At 37.6% G+C, this 22,156-nt stretch overlaps 1 protein-coding gene across 1 annotated transcript in view; it reads left to right on the top strand.

Annotated features, from left to right (window-relative positions):
• ARFGEF1 (ADP ribosylation factor guanine nucleotide exchange factor 1) overlaps window positions 1-22,156 on the top strand; it is a 90,265-nt gene that overhangs the window by 13,239 nt on the left and 54,870 nt on the right. The window contains exons 2-3 of the mRNA XM_033069256.2: window positions 16,193-16,223; window positions 20,037-20,193. Coding sequence (XP_032925147.1) covers window positions 16,193-16,223; window positions 20,037-20,193 — 188 coding nt within the window. The remainder of the gene's footprint in view (window positions 1-16,192; window positions 16,224-20,036; window positions 20,194-22,156) is intronic.

Below are 22,156 nucleotides of genomic sequence, written 5' to 3'. Positions count from 1 at the left end.
TCTTAAACCTGAGCGCTGCACAAGACCTTACTGTCCTTGGTTGTATCTTGGTTTTGACAAATCATGGTTCTGGTCATTTGACAGAACAGAAATAGACCTCATACACATTGAAAATATTACAGTAAATGATCTTCTGTGTTGTCAGGAGGATAATTTAAAAGCCTGAAGATTCCCTTTTTGCAGGGTATAGGAAGGGTTACTACCCATAGTTTGATCAGCTTTAAACCTGGATTTTATTAAAAATATATTCTAGCAGTCAAAATAAATACCTATTTTGAAATGAAGATGCTCACATGACTGGTTTATTCCATTTAATACCAGGATTTCTTTTATTCCATGAATCTGTTCTGTATGTATATTACAACTATTTAGTATGTTGTATAATTGTGTTTATGGAGGGCACAGCAGAGATGTAATTACTTTTACTGCCTTGGGTAATATGTGAAACTTGTATGTGATAGTAGTTTGTGGTAGCTGCCTATACTTGAAAAAATGTATGGAATAAGAATGCATCATCGCTGCTTTGCATGTGTCCTTACTCCTGAAAAAAAAAACTGAAAGAAATGTTCAAAGCATCATGTTATATGACAAAGTCTGCTGAAGAGGTGGGCTGTGTGAAGAGGGGACACGTAGCTTTTGTTCATACTGCCAAATGATCCAGAAACAAGACTGAGAAACATAATGACAGTCTTGTTCTGCAGCAGCAGCCCGTCTTTGCCAATAAATACACCACATTAGTAAAACATTTATTTCAGTCTTCATTTGTCACCAACCAAGCAAATGTCAAATTGAGCACAGTAGAAAATAACAGGAGTCTGAAAAAATAGTTTCATCAATAGGTAACTCTGTCAAAAAGGCATGAATGTTTGCTTATATATGAATGCCAGAAGTCTTTAAAAATAGTCAGTTGAGAAAGTATCAGTGGTTTTAAAATAAGGCTGCTGCCTTAGGCCAGGAATGAGAAGGGATAATTTGTGGAAAATTCTTAATTCCATAGTATTAATTATAAAGGTAGGAATGTTTAATTTGCTATACTTGACAGAAAGCTTAGTCATGGTAGGTAAATGCATTCAGCTGCATTGACAGGTAACACTGAGTTAAGATGCATTGAGCAGCTCTTGTGTCCGTCTTGAGCAGTACCCAGGAACTGGTTTAAGATACACCAGTTGAGGAACTCACTTGTAACAGTGAGCAGTCTCATCACTCCATGCTCAAACATAGTCTCCAAATCAGCTTCATAGCAGTCATGAGAAAGCTCACTAAAGACCATTTTTTATGTCAAAAAAACTAACGTGAGATCGAGGGATGAAAAAGGGGAGCAAAATGCTTAGAGCTGATTGTCAGGTGTACTCCTAGCAACTAGTGAATATCAGCTATTGATAAAAGCTCGTCAAAGCTTTGTGATAAAGCCGCTATGAGCAAATAGCAAAGAAAACACACCCATATCCATATTGCTTGTAAGTGATAATGGTATCACAAAATTATTTCAGGAATATAAAGGTACTGAAGAAGATGAAAATGCATTATTTACCTTTTTGCTGTTTGTGGAAGAAGCTGAGGAAGTTTCCTATAGAGGAATGAAACGAATGATTTGCAAAAAAAAAAAATCTCAATTTGAAGTCTAAAGATCCTATTAACTTACTAGTATTAAGAGTTTTTAAAGGACCTCAAGTCTGAAATTGCTGTATTGTTTAACATGTAATATTTTTAAGAATATGAATTAAATTTCATTAATTGCTAACAAAGGAATGGGAGATGCTAAATGTGATTAGAGCCAGTGGTTTGTTGTTTTTTTTAGAAAAGATGCCAAGAGTATGGGGATGAAGAAATCTTGAAAGCTTCAGCTTGGGCAAGTCTGAACTGTAGCAAAGAATGAAGTTAATGGAGAAGAGAATGGATGTGTGTGCTGTGGTGAGGAAGAATTGGTATGGAGGGGAAGCCTATCATCCCAAATCTGAAGGGCAGTGTCACTGAGTATATAGATGAGTGTAAGGTAATACAGTTTTACAGTGAACCTCAACCAGGTTACCCAGCCAAGGTGCCTGAACGTACTGAGCTCTCAAGGATTACATAATCTGTTTTCCCTACAAAGAGGTGTTTCAGTTCTATAGAGGTTTGTGGTGTTTTGGAGCCAGTTGTGAGGTTACAAGGGTTAATTAAGGAAAGTACTTAACAGAGTGAAAACAACCTGCCATAGGCAGCAGTTGTGCTGTACTGACCCACTCCTTGATCAAAGGACACTGGTTGGGTGCTGCTAAATGCAGACTGACTTACACGGAGAAGAAAACTGTGGGTGCACAAACATAGGCTCTAAATAAGACTTACATCTGTCAAGAGGGTGCATGGCATTGAATTACTGTGACTGATTCTATCAAAATATTGATTCCTTTGTCAAAACAACAAATAAGAAAACAGTAGAGAGAAAAAATGAAGCTGTTAGGCTGCTTTATAAAGATACCACATGTTCTATGTGCAGTTTTGCTCTCTGCTGCCTGCTTGATATAGAAGTCAACAAGGATGATTGAGAGTGTGGAATGTCTTGCAGAGGTGATCAGGCAGACTGCTTCTTGTTCCCTGAAGGGAAATAAATGAGAGATGGAAATAAAGGAAGTTTGTAAAACTGTAAGTGGCATAGACATGAAGAGAAATAATTGATGCAAGTACAGAAATCTTGTAAGGAACTCAGCCTTTTTAAGTAAAGCAAAAAAAGTTCTTTCCTGCAGCTTGTAATTGCATTCATCCCAAAAGTTAAAATGGTTTGAAAAGTGATTAAGTGAAAATTTAAGAAGGGTTGTCAAACCTGCAGGAACAGTCTCTGCACAGGAAGAGTGCAAGCCACAGATGGCTAAATACTGGTAGGAGGGAACTATTGCAGCATTCCTGCCCTGCTTTTGTAATCTGCATTTACTTGAGCATATGCTGTTAGCCGTTCCTGGAAGCAAAATGAAGACTGGATATCAAGGCTTTAAGAAAAACTTGCTGTTCTTGTCTCTTTCTGTCCGATACAGTCAGATATTTTTAGATTTAATTTCTGTGTTTGTTTCGCAGTTCTAAAAGCTCTCATGAACTTTATTTAAAAATCTGGTATAGGGTTACTCTGTTCTTGTTTGCATCTTTGGACACTGATCTGCTTAGGTATTTCATTAAACATTCTGTGTCCATCAAACTTTATTAGATGCCTTCATTCCTCTTGTTTGAAATTTATTTTTCTACTATGTCTGCACATTATGATGAAATAACTTGTGAGCTTGGTAGCTCAGAAGTTCAGATCTATGATCTTTTTTATTTATGTAGGAAAATGCATGGTTAGCTACAAAGCAAAAAAAATTTCTTCTTAATTAAATGGGCTGGAGCTACTGCATACAAATTCCTGTCTTATGACATGAAATGACGATTGAAAATACTGATGTTCTGGGAATGGCATTATGAAGTGAAGATACACTAATTCTAGAATTAAACTTTGCATGTAGGTGTAAAAAGCTATGTTGTATCTGAAGTAGGAAGAACAGAATGCTTGTATAACACAAGGAGAGCTCAGTTGTTGCAGAATATACTGTAGCTTGATTTTTCCAAGTTAGGTTTGGTTAGGCCTTAAAATGTTAATTCATAAAGAACCCAAGTACGTAAGTGAAAACAGTTTTTGTTTCTTTTCAGTTTCTGTGAGTTAATGTAACTTCAACACTTTATGCATACGACTGTAATACTGTCTTTAAAATACGAGGGTATTGGTGCTGAGTAGAAATTAAGAAACTGACTTTTTGACTTAAATTCATATTTTTTGCTACTTCTGTTACTACATTGTTCATGCTGTCATGAGAGCATAACCTCTTGAAGCAGGACACCTTGAAGAGCAAGATGCCTGGGATTAGAGGCCTTCATATGTATTTGATCTCCTGTATTCCATAATTTATTCAGCTCTCTGCTGGCTTTGGAGAACGCTTGGTCAAATTGTGAAGCAGACATCCTGGTCCATCTGCTACATAGCTTCCTCGGCTCCTAATTGCAGTGACAACTTGCATTTACAAGAGGTCAGGCAGACAGCATGCATAAAAACATGCAGGGAGAAACATCATATGTATCAAACTGAATTCCTAGCTGGAATGCAACATTTTGTGTTTCTGAATATAGGTTCAGTTGAATGTTTGGGATAATTTTTCAGTTGTGAATGCACAAACTGTTAAAATGGTAATTGCGTATTCAGAGTTAGATGCTTAAGAGACTTGTTTCTGTTAAACCTTCTATTAACTGCATTGCTTGACTGCAAGTGAGTGTGCAGAAATTCCTCTCTTATAGGGGTGGATATGGTGGAATAATCCAGCAATTGCCTTGCAGAGGGGTGAGATAATTTCGTACTATCAGGTCTTTGATTTTTTTTTTTTTTGAGTTAGACTATTTATGTCTGCCTGCTTTGAACTTAAAGGTCAAACTTAAAGATGATCTTCAGAGAGAAGCTCATTGTGTCCCTTCAGATGAGATACAAATCACAGGATTTTGTTCTAGATGTATTTCATTTCAGATAAGCTTTTGCAGGCAGATGGAAATGAATTGATTAAAAATGCTGTCCCTACTTCAAATGTAATTTTGCCTGCAAAATTTGTTTCTACCTCTGACATACTTTTTTTTTTCTTTTTTAATTATTTTTATTTTTTGACAGAAACCCACACTTTTCCAAGCAGAGGAATGTACTTGAGTTTCTCATTTTAAGAATTAGTGAAACTAAGCTGTACAGTTCAAGGAATGGAAAGAGGAGAAGCCAAACTTGATATGAAAAGTCAAAATGTGTATTACTACAAACTTGTTTTCTTTGTAAGACATGATACTACATTTCATATTTGATAGCTTTCACCAGAAATGTTATGTATAATCAATTATGTTACATTAAGTTTGCAGAAGAAGAACTGAGGCTGCTTTTGACTTTTCTAAATTTCAGAGGGCAGCATTTCAGGCTGCTGTGGCAAATCAAGAATTATTGATGACTCACATTCTCTAGAAAAAGGCAAATATGCTTCACAGTTTTAACAACAGAGCTATTGGTTTCCTTGTGGCTTGGAGGAAGCATAAACCCACCATACCCAGAGAGTGTCTGCAGCCCTGCTCTTGCATGCAGTGCAAGCTACAATTCTGCTGACTGGAACAAATAACCAAGTGAAGTAATGAATGCTTGAGAAAATTGATAGGAGGACTGGATGTACTGGGTCTCTCTGCAGAGAGACTATTGAGAATTTCTGTCTGTCCTGATTTTTCACTCTGTTTTCTCTTTGATGAATATGCTGACAAACTAATGTGTGCCATCAGTTGACTCAGGTAAACAAGAATTGGGTTGAGTCCCCTTATTTTGCATGAACTATTCTAGAGAGACTGGTGGAGTTACATATTATTTCAGACCATTAAATTCTACCATCCTTTGAGGCTTAGCCTTGCCCCCCCCACCTTAAATTTGAAACTTAATTCAATTAGTAGATTCCCAGCTCTTTTTAGGGGGATTACAGGTGTCTGCAGGAATTCACACAGAGTGGTTTGTAATGTTGGGTTGCATTGTCAGAGGTGGTGCAAATAAAGTCTCACTTCTGGCAAGAATTATGCTGATTGTAATCACTGTTACTGAATTTATGATTGGCAGTCAGTTTCATTTACTTTGTTATGTGCTATGTTGATGGCAACTATGCTTCCTTGCAAGAATATTTGAAAAAATCAGTTCCTGAGGCAGAGAAACTGCTTTTTATGGTTTGTTTAGGTTTTGTTTTGTCTGTTTGTATCCACAGACTTGCAATGCTTTTCTTAATCCAGCATATGCTATTTTCATGAGAGACAATGGGTGAGAATTTTTTTGTATACTGATCTGTATACTGTTGCACTTGGTGAAATTGCTTTTTCTTTAAATTTAGTTATTTTGACCTAAATAATTGCAGTGTACTCTTTGATCAAACTCTTGTAGGGGGTCTGTCTTATTTTCTGTGTTTCTCTGCAGTATTTTGTCCTCTCATATTCTTTACTAAAGAAATAAATGAGCTCCCTCATTGCACATTGTCATGTTTCCATGTTGAATTTAATTTTCTGTTCTGTTATTCCAGTCTGTTATAACTTAACAACCCATATTTCCCCAGCAGTAGCAGTAATGCTGAGTAAAGGATTTGTTTTCTTCCCCATCCTGTAAAACCAGGGGTAGGAACTCATCCATGTTGTGAGGTTTGTTTTTTTTAAAAAGTACTTTAAAATTTGAGTTGAAAACATCAATATTTATGTTCTTAATCCAGTTTTACTTTGTCACAGTTTAACTAGCAAAGTCCCTCTGCAATTCTATAGCAGGTGTGCAAGGCAGTTGTAATTGCTTAATATAGATAGATGATGCAGCCAGGAGGAAAGAGATGTTAAGTAGCAACTGATTTTTTGCTGTTCAACACACTAAACAGCATTGTAAATTTTTGTTGCTGAATAGTCTTCGTTTGTTCTGAGTAGTAGTTGACTCGTTTATGTGCATAGCATTGTGTGCTACCTTCTTTCTTTAAGCAGCAAAAATTACGAAAAAAGTAATAAAAACATCTGAGTGAAGTTAGTTTATGCTGTTTTTGAAATGTGCTGCCTGTCTCCATTTGAAGAGTTGTTGTTGTTCCTATGGATGTGTGTAGCCTATAGAAACAGAACTTAACATGACTCACAAGTGTTTTAATACATCACATGAGAAAAGAGCCAGAAAAACTATATACATTGTAACTATGAAGAAGAATATACAGCTGCAGGCTTTACCCTCCTTATGTGATAAAGAAACATTATTGTCCTGTCAAAACTTTACTTCATTACAAAAATAGAAGTAATGTTGATGAGACATAGTGGGTAGGCTTCATACAGTTTTGCAGTATATTTATTCCAGTACGTTTTTTCACGTACACTGCAATGGGCAATTCTGTTCCAGCTTTTCCTTCTCAAAATGTGATGCACATGAGGTATGGCAACTCAGAGTCATGTAGATCTACAGTGAGTTGAAATAGCTCTCTGACCTAATGAAAACTAAAATTGTCAGGCTATTTAAACACAGTGCCTTGGTGGTTATTGTGTAAGGAGATTGCAGATACAGACAGTGGAATAGGAGGAACAACTGTTTTTTGATGTCCACCCTCAGATAGACTGGATTAAAGCACGTTGGAAAACCGTCTCTCTAGGCAAGACCCTTTTTACAGTCTGGTTAGGTGACTGTATTTGGTAAGCAACCAAGCTGGTTTTATGTTAATGGACCTTTTCACTAACTTGTGCCACCAGTCCTGAGCATGGAACCAATTCACAGAGGTTGTGAGAGGAGGTGCCAAAGGCTGGCACAAGATTTTTGAAAGGTATGCCCTGCTTGATTAAATTAAATACACAAGTTATTCTTTTAACTGTTTAAAGATGTAAATAAAAAGTCTATTTCCATTCTTTAAAATTGATCTAAGAAAAAACACAAATTTGGATGTGACTAGGAGTTTTCTGTAGATTTAATAAAGGATGACCCATATAATAATGAGGGGAAGCAGAGGATTTACTGCTGTAGGAAGTGAGCTTTTCAGCCACATTTTAGAAAATAAATGCTATTAAGAATGACTGTAGTTCAGTAATCCTTGGTAATGTGTGACCTATATGTGTGTCACCACTTCTCAAGTAGTGAAGCAACTTGACAGTAGTCTCAACTTGGTTTAGCAAATAGAAGGATTATTGCGGGAAATCCAGTTATAAAACCCCACTGGACTGAATTATTCTGTATTAATTTTAAACAGAATGAGACCACTAGAGTAGTTCCGGTTTTTGTATAGATTTGCCAGTGATTCTGTATTTTAAAATGTCACCATCTAATAAACTGAAGGAGCAGGTACTAAGTTTGACTGAACCAAGACAGGTTGTGCATTCAGTTTTCTAAATTTATGCTGGAGTTGCACATTCCTGAATGGTGAATTGTGATCAGGGCTGGGGAGAACCTGTAGCTCTTTATTAGTGCCATCTAAAAATGGCTAAAAAGAAAACTGAGAATAAAGGAGAAGATTGCTTCAAAGATTAAAACAAAAAACAATAAGGAGCATGAGACAGAAGGACTTTTGAAGTGCAGATTTAAAAGTAGAGAAGCACTTGGACAGGATTTGCTGCAAATCTGTAGCATATCAGAAAATACAGCATGGGAAGTAACAGCAGGTATTGTTCCTTTACTCTGTTAGCACTCTTCCTAAGGGATTAGTGTCATCTAAAGTTGAACCATCCTACCAAAGTCTGTGTTTGTGACTTTTGAATTTTGACTTTGTCTATATGTGCGTGTAAGTTATTTCTCTACATGATTCAAAGGTTATTACTCCATGTTTTTCAAAGACAGTGAGATATGACTTCTCATACCAAGGAAGCGTTTCACTTGATTAGAGGGTAGAGCACAAGGAGAGTTTACATGGAATTTCATCAACAGTTATCAGATTCAAAATACAACTGCTGTTTGTTTAGAATGCTACTTCTTAAATTAACCTGCTTCCTTGGTTACTCCTTCAATACCTGTAAACATGCAGTTGCAACACTATAATATATTGGAATGGAAAGCAAGTGGAACTGTTCAAATATACTCCCGAGATTTTTTTTTATTATTTGTCTGTACAGAAATTATTTTCTGTTATATAAATGCTAAATGAAGACCACAGCAGTGATTTTCTTAAATCTGCACAGAACTTTGCTGTTTTCTCTCCCTGTGCCCTAGCTATGTAAACTGTAATTCTACAGACAGAAGAAACTAGGTATAATGAAAAGGTGTAATTAACCCCAGCAAGATCCAGTAGTTGTACACAGGTGTGAATAAACTGTAACTGAAGGCCTGTGCTAAAGTCTGGGCTCAGGAGTTTTGAGACAGAAGAAACACTTGTGACATTTTACAGTGGGGATAATGTGCACAGGTAAAATTTACACTTTGATAGTATATTGTGCTTGCACTTGCGTTTCTTCCAGTCCCATTTTTCTTTAGGTTAGCTGGATTAAAACAGAACAAAAACTGCACCCTAAAGGCCTAGTGCCACTATCAGCCTCTTCTAGGACTCCCAAAAATAGGCTTTTTTTTGTCTGTCTTCTAAACACTGTGTTGAAGAGGGTTTGAGGGAAAGGGAGGGGAGATATCTGTTCATCCTGAAGGGTATGATGGAAAAAGCTATATATGGGATTTAGAGGAAGCCATAGTTGTGTGATATGTGTCTTGGGAATTCCATTTAAGAAACAATTTCAGTTTTTGTAATGAGTGGTTTGTTCTGCAGGCAACCCAAAATATTGATCATTTCAGTACTGTCTTCCTGTAATGATTTTGCACACACTATTACCAGTTTTAGGCAGGTCAACCTGATTTGATAATCTAGGGAAATACTAGGTAATCTAGGTAAACTAAACTGTTCCATTTTTCTGCTTGTTTGAGATCCCAGTGAGGCTTTTTATAAAGCTTTCATTTTTTGTCTGTTTGCTATTGCGTATTCTGATACCCCATTGATGTTGCAGATAACTGTATTAAAAGTTAATGAAGTTAATTACACCTCTAATTTAAGTAGTAATTTAACTGCTAGAGATAAAAAAAAACCAAACAAACAGGTCAGGAAAATACCCTAATCTGAATTTTACAGTTTTCCATACCTCCGTAGTATGTTTCCTTACACTCCTTTCCAATATGTAAAGAAACATACTGAAACCAGGATAGTTCACGTTCAGAGGCAGTGACACAAAGGCTCTATGAGAGCAAGAAGAGTGGTCAGCTGGAAGCATCAATAAAGTCTGTGTGTGCGTTCTGGATACTGTCTCTTGGCAAATCTTAAGCTGTGTGGAAGATTTGTAAGTGGTTTAGATGTTAGGGATAATGTTTGGGTAAAAGCAAGTGCTAAATTTGCAGCTTGTTATTCTTACATAAACTTACTGTTTTTGCTTAGATGTACTGACTTAGCAGAAATTGCTCACAGAGAGCGTCTCTGGATTATAATTTCTTTAGATTAGTGGAGTTTGAGTTAAAAACAGCTGTGTATTTTTTCAGTTCCATTATTTGTGCTCCTTAGATATAATTATTTGAGGTTTTTTTTCTGAAGTCTGTTAGTGCCTTTTGGGTGTTAGTACTTTAGCTGAATAGGCAAGAGATTTTTTTACCCTGCTTAAAGCTAACAGTTATCCAGTAAATATCCAGTAAGTTTGAGATGTTTCCTAAGAATATATTCAAATAATCCAGTTTGAGGAAGAATGTACTCAGCATGATCTGTTGAAATTTCATTTCATTGAAGGAGAAATTGTTGGTTTTTTTCTTCCTGTCACATTTATATGGCTTTGCTACTCTAAGTTCAAACTTGGTATTGTTTAAAAATTAAACTGTTACCATATGTGTAATAATCTTGTTACGTAGTTGGAAGTGTAGTTAATTAAAAGTTATCTTCAAATAAATATGGAATTTCTAGTTTTGTGTTACAGTGTTTTTGTATACCTTGACATGGAGAAGGACATTGTCAATATTGTTAATCAGGGAAAAAATGGGGTCCTTTAATAATTTAGTTGCCACAATATTTTGTATGGTTCTGGAGACATTCACTAGAATACTAGAATGGAAGAATGCAAGCAAAGTCAATTCAAGCAAAGCTTTAATGTTTTAATTTGATCCACCTTTTTTTTTAAAATATAGATAGTGATGCAATTTAAATTCATATTCACTGCTTGTTCCTTGGATCTTATCCACCTGCTTTGACTTGAAAGAATTGAATGCAAATTGCTTCCTTCTCACAGTAGTCTTCTATGGTATCAGTCATGTGAACTCCAAACATTGACTTGTTTCCTTGAATTATTGCAACCTGTGCTGCTTTGGATAGTTATACCTTCTGATTACCCAAGACGGTTATTATTCTTTAAAATGACACTGCTTACTGTCTTGAATTTATTATATATTTAATAAGCTTTTATTCCAATGCTTACACTGAGTGTTAGGCTTCAGATGTGCAGATCCTTGTGGAATTAGGAATTATGCATGTACTTCTCTAGCAGGTAACATCAGTTGTTTAGAACAAGTATTATAGGAAAGTAATATGTACCGTAATTTCACGATTATAAGCCGCACACCCGAGTGTCGGCAAATTTCTCTTCTTTGTCCACATATAAGCCGCACCTGATTATAAGACGCATGTTACAATACAGAGTGTGATAAAAGGTATCTATTCTATCGCCATCTGTTGAGGGTGGGGGCAGTGGTCTTTATCTCCGCCTCCACAGGGCCGGGGCCTGCCCACTGCCACTCCGCCCCGCCTCCACCTGGCAGCCATGGCCCTGCCGGCTCCCCCCCTCGGCTCGCAGCTCTCACTTCTAGGTAGGCAAATTTCTGAACTTTGTCAATCAGATAAGGCGCACCGGACTATAAGGCGTACTTCCGGGTTTGGGGGAAAATTTTAGTCAAAAGGGTGCGCCTTATAGTCGTGAAATTACAGTACTTCATCCCATTGGAAGTTGCTCCAACCAAGGGGAAGAGCCCAATAATTCTTACCAAAATAAAAACAGAGGTTTAGGGACACTAAGGTAACCCCTTTCTCCACTGGACTCCAGAGGAAAACTGGATTTCTCCACATCACCACTGGACCTCTGGAGGGAATCTGCACCTTCTGCAGGAGCACTGCTTCAACTGAATCACATTTGCAAGAGGATGCAGCCACCATTTAATGGGACTGCTACCAACACCCTGCCTGACGGGGTGTCAGGTTATACTCTGACTTTGTCAGGGTTTGGAGTTTTTTCCTTTGTAGTCCTGTATTTCTATTTTAATTTCTCTAGTAAAGAACTGTTATTCCTAATTCCCGTATCTTTGCCTGAAAGCCCCTTGATTTCAAAATTATAATAATTTGAAGGGAGGGAGTTTACATTCTCCATTTCAAAGAGAAACTCCTGCCTTTCTCAGCAGACACCTGTCCTCCAAACTAAAACAGCAACTTTTCGTTCTTTGTCCATATATAAGCCGCACCTGATTATAAGCCGCATTTCTGGGTTCGGACCAAAATGGTGCGGCTTATAATCATGAAATTACTGTACTTTTTTTTACATACAGTTCTGATGCAAGAATGGAAAAACAGAAAAAAACAGAATGAGAAATATACTTTTGGATGTGTGGGGTTTACCAAGTGTCATATTTTGTAATGATCTTGTAAAGTATTTTTCCACTTTATGGTAAATAGTTGGCATTTTTCCCAGTAACAAGTTTCATAAGAATTCTTTTTCCTGTAATCTATTGTACAGTTGGATATTGATATCATAGGACTTAGCTCTGTGTGACATTCCTAAAGGTAATGGTTTAGTTATTCTTTACTTGATGAGAATATTATCCTTGATTTCTACCAAAGCATAGCTCTAGAATGTTTCTGCTTCACTTATGAATGACAACATGTTTAGGTAACCAGTAGTATGACAACGTATTTAGGTAACCAGAAGGAAATAACACCTAAAGATACCCATTTGAAATTTAGGTTATTAGAAATGCCCTTTGATGTAGTTAAGGTTTAAATCATACTTTGAATTGGATACAAGAGGGTAAACAGTGAATTATTCTTAAATTGGAGTTTTGTTCAGTGTCATAATCCAGTATTGCCCACAGCACCTACTTGACCTACTTGGCCTTTTTGATGTTGCTGTTTGGTGTCACTGTCATTACAGAGAAAATTGTTGATTTTATAGTTGCAAATGAGATTAGCTGGTTTTAAGTTGTTAAAGGAGGAAAGAGAAAACCAGAAACTAGTTTGGTTTTCTAATACAAAAAACTATAAGCAGTCTGAAGAGAGTAAGGAAGAGTGTTCAAATGATATGTTAAAAGTAGTGAATTAAAGCTGGAGAGGTGAGAATGAAATTATGGATGCTTGTTGTGGTTTATTTCTGGCCAGCAACTAAGCACTGCACAGCCTCTCACTGGCTTGTATCAGAGAGAGGGCTGGAATGGTAAAAGTGCAAAAACTTTGGCTTGAGATAAAGACAAGTTAATTTAAAAACTAAAAAAAAAATTTAAAAAAAGAAAATGGGGAGAAATTGCAACAAAAATCAAACTAAGAAATGTGTGATGCAAAAAAAAAATGCAGTAGCTCACCATTAGGTGACCAATTATCAGCAAGTCCCTATGCAGCAGCAGGCAAACTGAACTCACACCCCATGCCAAATGTTTTTTATTGCTGAGTGTGCCACCCTGGGGAATGGAATATCCCTGGGGTCTGTAGGGTTGGCTCTTTTGACTGTGTCCTTTCCCAACTCCATGGGTATCCCCAGCCTACTCACTGGTGGGGTGGAGTGAGAAACTGGAAAAAGCTTAGACTCTCTATAAGCACTGCTCAGCAGTAACTAAAAGGTTTCTGAATTATCATCACTCTCTCCAGCACAAATCTGGAATGTAGCACCATGTACAACCTACTGTGAAGAAAGTTAGCTCCAACCCAGATGAAACCAACAACAAAGGTCTTATATGTTTTCAGAGATTTCTTTGAAGTTATGATGGTCTGTAGAAGTGTAGATGAAATGGAAAATTTTATTGAAATTCATGTACATGACTCATTTTACCTGTTTGGTGAAACAGTTGATGCATACCATTGTAAAACTGCAAAATAACATTTCTCTTTGATCAACTCTAGCTTCAGTGTGCAAAAGCTTCATGTATATCCATGTCATAGAAGTCACAGAATTCTATAAAGAGGTCTTCTGGAGCTGTGTGTGAATGGGCAATTCAAAAGGGGTTTATTTTGGCATTTCTGCTGCACTTTTAAATAATTAAATTATTTCCATTTTAGGGCATGTGATTGTTTCAGTACCACAGAGTAATCTGATCTGGTTTTCATAGTAATTCTGTGTTTACATCGCAAGTAATACAGAGGAAGGTTATGTCCTTCCCTACAGTTTTCATCCTCTGTTTTAGCATCTTACATCCTGTTCATTACTTCCCTCCCAGAATGGGTAGTGATTCTGAGATAAGCCTTTCCAGCTCTGAGATCTTCTCTGTTGCAGTTTTGGTTGTGTATTTGGAGAGAGGGAGAGCGAATTAAGCGATGTGGTCAAGCCTGGCTTCATCTTCCTTTTGTAGCTAATTTTTAGTTCTGCAGGGATTACTTTTTCCCTTTTAAAATAATGCATCAGTGAGTGTTCTGGTTCATCTGTCTTTAACAGATTATGAGTATTGTTAGTTACCTTTATTATTTGATTTTCTGCTCATAATGCTTCCTACTGGATGTGGTTGATACATGACCATGAAATTGTACTGTGATTAACTTGTGTTCTGGCATGGAGAGCAGAGGGAACAATCAGACAGTGAAAGAAATTAGGTTCTCTCTATTCTCAAGGGTAACAGTAAAGTCCAAGTCTGGTGTTTTACCTCTTCATACTAATAGTATCATATCATGCTTCTCTGCAATTTCAAATATTTTAGTCTTGTAAAAATAATCGATGTTGGCCATGGTAAGAACCTTTCTTTCTATTTAACAAAAGTTATAAAATCAGTGGTTTCACATTAATAGACTTAGGCAATGCTGCCTGAAATGATAGTAACATTTAATTGGAGTGACACTTCTACAAGCTTCTTATCTGATCAGTTTTGTTGGAAACTTTAAAGTCATTCAGTGTTACCTGTTGGTTGATAATGTTATTTGATGGACAGACTTCAGAGTATCTCAGAGTGCAGAGTTCCTGGATGTGAATGCTAAGGTGGGAGGTAAAATAATGGAAGGTCTGAAGATGCTGGAAGGAAGGGAGTTTCTTCTCCTTTCTGTTGGTCAGGAATTTGTCTTCAAGTGAGTAAAAGTCGTAATGTCATAGTCTGGGAGGAAGGTGTAGTTTACTGAAACACTGCTGACCATGAGTCTTATTATTGTTACTTACTGAGAAATGCTTAGTGTTTAGAATATGGAATTATTTTAATGTTTTGTCTAGTCTGGATAGCCCAGATTTGATCAGTTTCTGGAGTAGCTGTTTCTGGGATGAACCACTGACCTCTTAACTTCTGGGGCTTACTGGGGGTTAATATGAACATCACTCTTGCCAGAAGTAAGATACAGATTTTAAGGTGATGTGCATTCCATATGTTCAGTTTTCTCAATGTTGGAGAAGTCAGTTAGTAAACAAACTTGCTGCTAGTGATTTGTGATAAAATATCAAGCATGAGAGCCTGTGTTAGGTAAATGAAATAATATGACCATGTGAAATGGTAAATGAAGGACAGGATGCAGACAAAGTGTGCTTTTGCTGCATGGGAGCTTGGTTAGAAAGATTAAGTTGGTGTGTTTTTTGTCAGAATCAATTCATGCCGCTAGTTGAAGGCCTATACACAAAATTGAAGTGAAGTGTTTGGTTTAGTTGATTATGGTTTTGCATGTTTGAGCAGGACTTGATATTGGAATAGATCTCCTAAGAGTTCTTAAAAAACATGCACACACATTCATTCTTGATCCTGTAGAGTTTATTTCAAGTATGTATTGTTTCAGCACTGGAAAACCTAGGCTTTATGAAATTCCCTATGATTTAAGCATGCAAAATGACTAGAGAATAGATAAGACTAGTCGTGAATTAGAGATGTTTCCAAAAATTAGTTCCAGTAATTAAAAATTATTTTGAAAATGTATTGTTAAAAAAAAATGCAGAAAATGTTTGCCAAAAGCATTCAACTATTCATCCTTCTGTTGTAATGTATTTTATAATAGTATGAAATAGAGGCACTATAGACTTTTTTTCTCTCTCTTAGTTGTTGCTCTGCTATCTAACACTGTTCAAAACCAAGGGTGATAATTGGTCATTCAGATTTCATATAAGAACTGACAGTGGTAGATTGTTTGTGGTTGTATTTCTGTATTAGCCGTATTTATTAGTAAGGATATAAAAATATACTTTATGGGTAGATAAATGGTTTGAATAATATTTGTGTTTCCTTTAGTATTTCTATATATGTCAGCTGTTGAAAGAGCTGACCAGTGTCTTCAAAGAAGCATTTCAGGGACTGGATGCACATTTAAGTATCCAGTTTTGAATATAGATTTGCAAAGTAATTATGATACAGTTTGCAATCAGTGCAGGTGGAGAGTAGAGGTACTTACAAAACTGTAAACATGTATTTTCTGTTTTATAATGATTCTGGTTTCAAATATTTGCCTAAATAGTTTTACTTTCCGATAGTTTTCTGTTTTATTTTCTATATGTGCTTATGATACCATTTCTATAACTATGCCTTTGTTTCATTTTACAGAGGAAATAAAGGCTGAAACAGAAAAGCAAAGGTATGTGATAGTTCATCATATTAAGTGATAGTGCATTATAACATGTTAAAATGTGTACTATACTTATTCTGCACGGGGCACATGGGCTCTCTCTGAAAAGCATTTTCAACGTATTTTGGGTGCTTGGTGATATCTGGAAATGTGCAGATAGTGCTGCTTTATGTGACTGGCTGTTCTGGTGCAGGGCTTGGGAGAAGCAGCAGAAGGTAGCTTACAGGGAGCAGGGTGCTACTGTCTCGTCAGGGAGCATGGGAAATTGGGATCAAAATTGGAAAATGTATTTGTGGATGGCACAGAAATTTCTTTCAGTGTATTGGTGAAAGAGCATTGAAGTAGATTTAGAGAAGGGTGAAGAATGCAGGTAAAAGACTTGAAGTGAGTGATCAAGGGGAGGAGATTGGGGTGAGGAAGTGGGAGTGAGCAAAGTGATGTAACAACAAAGATAGCATTTGGAAAGGACCTTGTTAGGGAATAGGTGTGAATTTGTGAAGGTAAAATCAAAAATTGCCATTCTTTTGCTGTCAACAAACTTCTAAGTATTGCTAACCTGTGGGATCTGTTATTGGTATTTCATTACATGTTCCACAGGATCCTCTTTCTCATCCAGTGTACATTCTTAACTCTGAGTCAGGGCCATGTGGTGAAGACCACTTTTGAAAGAATTGGATCAATGGGTAAAACTGAAGATGAAAGTGTTCTTAAGCAGCTGGATGCTGCTTGAGGATCTCTGTTCTGCCCTGTAACTGGATTTCACTACTGCACAAATCATTTAAACCACAGCTGTCAAAGTTGGATGCTAATGATTTCTACTTCATCTCCTGGATATTAGAGCAGAAATCTACAGTTTTGGTTTGAAAAGTAGAAACACATCTAGCTGAAATAAAGTCAGTGGGAACTTTGTTTCAGAAGATGTAAAGAAAAACTTAATATATCAAATACGCTGAAAAGATTAGTCTTGCAGCTTACTGATTTCAGCACATAAAACTTAGTGGGTGCATCTGATTGAGGATGTGCTTTGCTTTCCACCAGCAAAATGAAGTCAATACAATGAGCTCACAGTAAGATTGTAAAAATAAATTTAATATTTATGTAGTGTTTAGAAAATGTTGCATCCAGCACTACAAGATTGTCTCAGACAGAAAGTAATAATGTGGATTTATAATAGGTTTTTCTTAGAGTGGTATGAATAAAGCAGTAGTCCACATTGTGAAGCATGATAAGAAAAAAATGGTTTACATTAAATATTCAGTGAGAGATATTTGTTCTGAATTTGCACTGAATAAGGAAAAGTAATATCCGGTCCTGTAGTTAAATACCATGCTAAAACTAATGAGACCACAGAATTAAAATAATTTATAAAAATGTAGTTGAGCCATTTCTGAACTTTGGTGCATAATTTCTGCCCTTTTAATGTCTGAAGTTTTGATTTTGGGGTGGGGAGGGGGTAGAATGTATATGTCTTCTCTTCCTATAGGCATTTTCTAAAAGGATTTTGGTTTCTTTGGTGCTGTCTTTATTTTGACAGTAGCCTTTTGCTGCTGTGAAAGCTTTGCTGGACTTGGAAATTGTGAATGGACTTCTCTGTTCTAACTGTAGAGTCAAATTGTTTAGGTGTAGTAGAAAATACTGTTTTTCTAGGGCTCTAGAACAGAGAAACTTCTTAGTCTATTAAATTATTTTCAAGTTCTTATTTCTGTAATTGAGATTCAAATACCCTAATAAGGGATTTCTAATGATGAGTCTTTAATTAAATTTTTCCAGTCCCTGTTCAAGGTAACTGATCTCAGTTAACCTAGAATGAGCTTTCCACATTCCAGAAATTTTGCATGGAAAACAGCCCCTTTTGTTCTGCTCTTTGTTTTTTAAACGGAGCTGGTATTTGGTAGTAGGGTGGAGGGGAAGGGAATATAGAAAAGTACAAGGTGACTTATATAACCGTTACACAACAAATGTTGCCAAAATAATTTTCCAAATTCAGTATTTGATACATACCTTAGCTTTTCTCTATGGCTAATCCATAAATACCAACATATTTCATAGTTCCCATGCTTTGCATATGCCTTGGTAGAAGAAAGTTTTTGGGATAGTTTCTGGGTTTAGAAACAATTCACTGACATTAAGAAGAAAAGTCCTTTTGAGTTTCTCTTCTCCTCTCCCTGCATTTTTGGCAGTGTGATGAGCTTACAGAGTTGCTTTTCCAGAGACAAATGTGCATCATCTTCTATATTAATATCTTACCCTTTTAAAATAGCTTTTAATTAAGAAAATTAAGAGATGCTCCAGGCTTATGTAGTAGTTTGCTGTGACATGAGTTCTTAATTTTTGGAATCTCACCATAGTCTGCTTTATGTTTTGAACAATTCTGGGTTTATTTCCAGAGTGCTTTTTTAAACTTAATTTTAATGGTTTCAATGGACATAGTCACTAGATGAGGAACAGTCTTGTCATAAGACATAAGAAACAGGTAACTGCCCTTTCTTTCCACAGAGTAAAGCTTTTATAGGAATATCAGGGAGATGCAAGAACACAGAAGAATCGTGTACTTCTCCTGCAACTTATCTGATTAGGGTGTTGTTCAAAAGAGCTCTGCTTCCAACAAAACAGTACAGGACAATAAATAAAATTATGCATCCAACAAAAAAGCAAACCTTTACTCTTCTTCAGGAAAAAAATGCGTGGGGATATATTCTTAAACCTCCAAAAGAGATGTAGTCAGTAAAAAGTAGCATCTTAATACTAATTACTCACACTTAAAACTTAGAATTTGGGTGCCCTTTATAAGCAACCTAAACAAGATCTGTTTGAATGTGGTGGCAGATATCATCTGAAGGACAATCCAGCCTGCTCCTTGAAAAGCTGAAACTAATTTATATTGATTAGTTTATGGCCAACTCCATAATGCGTGGGACTGCAATCATGTTTGGATTTATAATAAACTTAGCAGTTCATTCTACTTAAGGAACATGAAATTGAATGCATTCCTTGAAGCATCTATTTTAATTAGCAATGTGCATGGGAGCTGTATTTGAATGCAGTTGTGCTACCAAAATCTATTTGAATAACTGCAAGAATTCTGTAAGCCTTCACTACAGAATATGACATTTTGCACTTTCTTAAATACTGCTTTTCAAGTCTGTGACAGACAGTGTAGCTTACCTTTTATCTAAAGATACCTGTATGTGCACAAAAAAGGTTGGGAATGCTTTATATAAAGGTTATGAGTTATTCTGAAAAATCTGTTATCTTGCTTGGAGCCAAACTTGATGCACTTAAATTAGTGAAAAGTGACCCATCCCTAATTATCCTTTTGTGGTAAGTATTAATGAGAACTACCTTTTTAAAGGTGCTGTAATCAATAAAACTTCAAAAGCTCATAATTTTCTTGCTTTTGTACAGTTAGTCATTTCAGATAATTTACCCAAGTGAGATACATTGGTAATTACACAACTCTAAATAAAGTGGTGTTACCTGAAGCAGAGATTAAGGTAAAGGTTCCACTCATTTTGTTCCCAAGTCTAGTAAGGAGAGTCCTTTGGTATTTGAGAGGAAGAAAGTCTTTCTGCTTCCAAACCAGTAGATATCACTGGATATCCCCTTACTGTGCAAGTGGAGCAATTTGCCTAGTCCACAAAGGAGCCATGAAGTAGAAAAGGTGTTAAGAATGCTTTACAGATGACTGGTGTTAGAAGTTCATCTTTCCTAATGTTAATTTTCTCAATATTTTATTTCATTCATAAACATTGTAGTGGTGAGAATGATTTGAACAATTTGTGTGATCGCTTTACAATATTCTAATACAGTCATTCTGTTTAGTCCCCCTCATGGAGAAGCAAAGTCTGGTTCAAGCACTCTTCCACCAGTGAAATCAAAGACCAGCTTCATTGAAGCTGACAAATACTTCCTACCGTTTGAATTGGCATGCCAGTCCAAGTGCCCCAGGATTGTCAGTACGTCTCTAGATTGTTTACAGGTGTGTATGAAGATTACTTTTAACTATCAACTATAAAATTCCTGTTGCTTTGGAGGGAGAGTACAGTTATATGTAATAAATAATGTCATGGGGTTTTTATTACAGTAATTTCACGAATACAAGCTGCACCAATTTGACCAAAATTTTGGTGGAAACCCGGAAGTGCGGCCAATATTCCGGGGCGGCTAATACATTAACAAAATTCTAAAAGCTGCCAACACGGAAGTGAGAGCCTGCGGCAGCCCCAAGCCAAGCTGGAGCCCGGCCGGCCCCGGCTGAGGTGGGAAAGCCTGGCAGAGGCGGGGCCAGCAGTGTGGGGGCGGGCGGCAGAGCCTGAGCCAGCAGGGCGGGGCAGGGGGGGGCGGCAGAGCCCGGGCCAGCAGGGCGGGGGAGCCCGGGAGAACTGGGGCTAGCAGTGCAGGGGAGCATGGCAGAAGCAGGAAGGCCGATGGGTGGGGCTGCCTGGCAGCGGGGGAAGCCCAGCAGAATCGGGGCCAGCAGCGTGGGGGAGCCCGGCGGTGCGGGGGCCTGCAGTGCCGGCCAGGGCGAGGAAACGCGGCGGCGGTGCAGATGGGAGGGGGCGGCCGGCGAGCCTGGCAGCGGCGGCAGCGGCTGGCCCGCCGGCAGGGCGAGTACGTAAACGCAGCGGCGAGGCGACCGGCATGCCTGCCAGCGGCGGCAGTGGCTGGCCCGCCGGCAGGGCGAGTGCGTGAACGCAGCGGCGGGGCGGTGCTGACGGGAGAGGGGGGCCAGTGAGCCCGGCGGCGGCTGCAGCACCACCCGACCGGCCCCGTCAGCAACCATGAGCAGGCCGAGCCTTCCTGGCCCCGCCCCGAGCCAGTAAAGCCCGCTATGCCGCGATCCTGTTACTAATTGGCCAATTTGTGAAAGCTGCACACGGATTCTCGCGACGAACGAAAGTGCGGCTAATATTCGGGGTGCGGCTTATCTATTGACAAAGACAGCAACATTGTCGAGGCACCGGGGGTGCGGCTTATAATCCGTGCGGCTTGTATTCGTGAAACTACTGTATTTTACTTGATTGTATGCACAACCAAATGGAGTGTGTTTCTCACAAAAGATGAATTTATGCATTATTTATTATGTAGTGTATGTGTGTGCTTCTTTGTGTATATATGTTTTACCAGTTACCTGTTTGGGTTATTATGTACAACTACCTGTTTTCATGTGTCTAAATGTGTGTTGAGCTAACACAGCAGGTATAGCATTAGCAAATTCATTTTATGCTATTTATTATTGCAGTAAAATATTTTCAGTTTGAGATGTCTAGTCTCTCTAAACTCTTGAGGCTCCTGAAATGTTTTCAGAAGAAATTCTGCAGCACTGTATTTAGCCATTCACTCCTCCAGAGCAGCCCAATAATGAACTCAGTTTACAGTCATAGGCACATCTGTGCCTGGCCCTCTTTCGTGCCATGATGCTACTCTGTGTAGCATGGGGATTTACAAATACTCTTGTGCCTGAAGTGTTCAGAGGAAGATTTTACTAATTTTGTAATGAATTCCACTTCTAAACGTTGAAGACCTAGGGAAAGCAGAGGATACTAGAACGCGCAAAATCAGAAGAAACACTAAAAAATAGGACACTAGCTAGTAGCTCAAATAGGTGATGTTTGCAGGTGGTTTATCTGGTATAAAAACCATTTGTGTGTTGACTACATATGAAGACTTCTGTGATCTCAGTTAGTTTGTAGAATGCTGTTTGCTTTAAAACATAAAGTGATGAACACAACCTTTAATGTTTAATTTGCTGACAAACTTTGTATAGCAGTTGCTGAGTGAAAATGGAATAAATCTGGAGGATATGTAAAAAAAATCCTTGATGTTTTATGATACATGGGGCAAAAGATAATTTTTTAGTTATTCTGTATGAGTTAGAACTATCAAGTGAATTTATTATAACAAAAAACTGGCTTAATTTTTTTAAACTCTTATTTACATGG

Source organism: Catharus ustulatus, chromosome 1 (genome assembly GCF_009819885.2).
Source record: "Catharus ustulatus isolate bCatUst1 chromosome 1, bCatUst1.pri.v2, whole genome shotgun sequence".
NCBI lineage: Eukaryota > Metazoa > Chordata > Aves > Passeriformes > Turdidae > Catharus > Catharus ustulatus.
The sequence above is the reverse complement of the archived record's forward strand: the minus strand, read 5'-3'. Positions and strand labels throughout refer to the sequence as shown.